Below are 3776 nucleotides of genomic sequence, written 5' to 3' on the forward strand. Positions count from 1 at the left end.
TGAAAGTCCTACTGATATAATAAAATCATACAAATTGGAAAGAAACTAACAAATTTGTGTTACTCACAGATGACATGATATTTTATATAAAATCTCTTTTAAAATATGTGAAAAAATTCAGTGTATATTTTGAAGGGTTATAAGATTACAAGGTTAATATTCAAAGAACATTCATAGAATTATATAGAAACAACACACAAATGGAATATAAAATTTAAGAATATCATGTGTAATACATCAAAACCATAAACTCGTTAGAAATAAATACAATAAAGGTGTGCAAAAGATACATACTGAAAACTACCAAACCCTGTAAAGAGAAATTAAAGAGGACTTAAATAGTGAAGATATATATCACACATGTAGATTAGACTATTCAATGTTGTCAATAGGCCAGTTCTTCCTAAACTGATCAGGGTTTTAATGCCAGTCCCATCAAAATTTCAGTAGGCTTATTTTTTCAAAATTTGTTGAGCTGATTCTAACATACATAATGATATTTGAAAAACTTAGGTTAGCCAAAACCATTTTTGAAAGGGAAAAAAAGAATTGTGGATAATTTACACTACATAAACTTACACAGCCAGTAGGATGTATCCAATTATCTGACCATTGTAATAATTACACAGCTAATTCATCAGGTGTATTTCTAGCAGACATATATCAATTGATCATTTTAAGTGAAGCAAAATGACATTAACTAATCATTTAATGTCTTCATATATAACTTAAACAGGTTTTGGAAGATTTTCTTGGAAAAGTATAATCAGTGTGTGTAAAACTCTTCCTTGAGTTAATATCACACACCTAATAGCTATCAAGAACTTATAGTACTCAAAATGTGGATCTAAGGATAACAAATAGATTAATGGTACAGAACAGAGAGCCCAGAAATATACCTGCTAATATTACAGACAGTGGATTTTTGAGCAAAGGTACAAAAGTATTTCAATGAGATTGCTGCTGGAAAAATTGGATATTTGTATAGGAATATTTAACTTCAACTCCTTTAACACACCATATGTCAATACTTCGGGATGAACTTTACGGGAAAAATATCCCTAAATGTAAATACTAAATCTACAAGTGATCTAGAAAAATAAATAAATAGAAGTGTATTTTCATAATCTTGAGGAAAATAAAGATTTCTTAGGAAGGACAGAACAGCATTAATTGTGAAATATATTTTACAGTCTTCATAAGATATATATACATATACATACACATATATATAGAAAGAGAGAGAGAGTCATCAAATTTTAAAACACACACTCTCCAAAATTATGCTGAGACAATGAAAAGGTAAACTACAGAATAGGAAGGCCATAGGCCATTCACGTGAAATAATTCTGACAAAGGACTTGTATTTAGAATATATAAATATAGCCCACAATTCACTGATCAAAATATAAACAGTTCAATTAAAAAAAAGTCTAAGTTGTGAGAAGACACTTCACCAAAGAAGGTATATGAATAGCAAATAACTACAGAGAGAATTTCAATATCTAAAATTGTCAAGAAAACACAAATTTTGACTATAATGGAATATTACATAAAGAAGAGTCCTTCCCAGACCAAACTAAGCAAAAAACCAGAAAACCCGTCTAAAGGAAATTTGACATTTTCATCAGAAACCTTATGAAAGAGGATTTTACTGGATCCATAATATCATTCTAAAGATACATCTTAGAGTAATAATATGAGCCATACTCAAATGATCCTCTCTGTTATATAATTTGAATAAAGCATAAAAGAAAAAAACTCACGTACTATGGTTGACAAGTTTCTGGAAAATAGTTTGGAAGTTATTAAGCACTATAAAAATAAAAGGAATTGTCATTTCCATAGCAATTAATAATTCTGTCTTTTATAAGTTTGCATTAGTAGAAGTACTGTGGATGGGCTCATCTGTTCTTTATTGATTTTATAGAGTAATAACAGTGCCTTCTAGTCTTGTCTTTGAGTCTATGCTATTTTTGTCAATTCGTTGAGGTTGCACAATTAGGTAAATTTTACCTAATAAGTTGACACATACTTCCAAATCGCATACATAAATTATGAAGAACAAAAAATACTCATAACAGAAAGTAATTTGTTAATTTAAAATGCTCATGGACCTGTGACCAAAATATCTGGCTTATTTAACAAACAGTTTCTTTCGGATAACTTCCTTTATTGCTCTTTTAACATCTTTGTTTCTCAGACTGTAGATCAATGGGTTTAACATAGGACTCACAAAGATATAAAAAACAGCTACAATTTTCCCCTGTTCTACAGAGGCCTCAGACGGGGCCCTCAAATGCATGCAGAACAGCGTCCCGTAAAAGATGGTGACAGCCGTCAGATGGGAGCCACAGGTGGAGAAGGCCTTGTGCCTGCCCTCAGCAGAGCGGATGCGCAGGATGGCTGTGAATATGAAAACATAGGAGATGAGGATGATGGTGAGAGAGCAGGTCAGGTTGATACCAGCCACCACGAACATGGCAGTTTCTTTGACGTAGGCATCCGAGCAGGCGAGGACCATGAGAGGTGGGTCTGAGCAGTAAAAATGGTTGATCTCGTTGGGTCCACAGAAGGACAGACGAAGCATCAGGATGGTTTGTGCCAGACCGTTTGCAAAGCCATAAACATAAGCAGCAGCAACGAGAGACAGGCAGACACATCTGGACATTTTGCCACCATATAACAAAGGCTTGCAGATGGCCACATAGCGGTCATAAGCCATCACTGCGAGCATGTAATACTCTGTGATCACCAGGGCAATGAAAAAGTGAAATTGTATAGCACAGCCAATGAAGGAAATGGTCTTTCTCTTGGATAAGAAGTTAATCAGCATCTGAGGAGTGACATTGGTGGCGTAACAGAGATCTACAAAGGAGAGGTGACTGAGGAAGAAGTACATCGGAGTGTGAAGTTTTGAGTCACTTCTGATTAACAGAATCATGCTCACATTGCCAATGACCGTGATAAGGTAGGTGACTAAGAATACCACAAAAAGGACAGATTGCAGCTCAGCTCGATTTGTCAGTCCCAGGAGAATAAACTCAGTCACTGTTGTATAGTTTTTCTTTAACATTGTGTTTGCTTGGCTCCTAATGAGTGCTAAAGAAAAGGAAAAAAAATGCATATGGCTTTTGTCATGTATTCATCACTCCCATGGTGTCATCTGATATTTCTTCCCCTTGGATCTTGTGGAACGACAGTAAATCTTAAATATTTTTATGTATAAAACACATGTATATACACAGAGTATGTAAACAATATGCATATGCATATGTATGCAGGTATACACATACACATGTATTGATGGTATAATGCTTATGGGGGGACAATTAAGGAAAAAAATAGTGCATCAAAAGCCTCCAGAGGAAGAGAGGAATTGTGAAAAGTTGGTTTAGAAACATATCCTCAAACAAAAATGATTTTGTTTTAACTCTACCTCATTATAACATCTCCCAACATTTATGCAGGATAAATGTGACCATGAAGACCATTACGGAAAGACTGACATCCTCCTTTGAGGATACATATCCAGATTCAACAGTATTATACTGACAATATAACTATGTTAGTAGATTTTTAATAACTACCATACCAACACTGGAAACAGGTCACTGTTCAAGGCACTTTGTAAATTCAACACTCAAGAATCCTGTACATTCTGTTATCCCATTCTGTGGATAAGGACTTTGGACTCACTGGCTAAGCAGGTAATCCTAAATCAATGGAATCATAATTATTCTGTGCTTGTCTTTTTTTTAAGCTCATTGGGTCCA

General features: G+C 34.3%; 1 protein-coding gene across 1 annotated transcript; it reads right to left on the bottom strand.

The window, feature by feature from the left end:
- Positions 1–2137: 2137 nt before the first annotated feature.
- Positions 2138–3076, bottom strand: LOC138384490 (olfactory receptor 5M5-like). Its single transcript, XM_069469997.1, has one exon. The coding sequence runs from the start codon at positions 3074–3076 to the stop codon at positions 2138–2140; it is 939 nt and encodes a 312-aa protein (XP_069326098.1).
- Positions 3077–3776: the final 700 nt, after the last annotated feature.

The sequence above is a fragment of the Eulemur rufifrons genome, chromosome 6 (genome assembly GCF_041146395.1).
Source record: "Eulemur rufifrons isolate Redbay chromosome 6, OSU_ERuf_1, whole genome shotgun sequence".
In the NCBI taxonomy this organism is placed as follows: Eukaryota; Metazoa; Chordata; class Mammalia; order Primates; family Lemuridae; genus Eulemur; species Eulemur rufifrons.

What these genes read in the sequence shown, in the direction of transcription:
- LOC138384490 (XM_069469997.1), bottom strand. Translation starts at nt 3,076, where the DNA reads ATGTTAAAGAAAAACTATACAACAGTGACTGAGTTTATTCTCCTGGGA.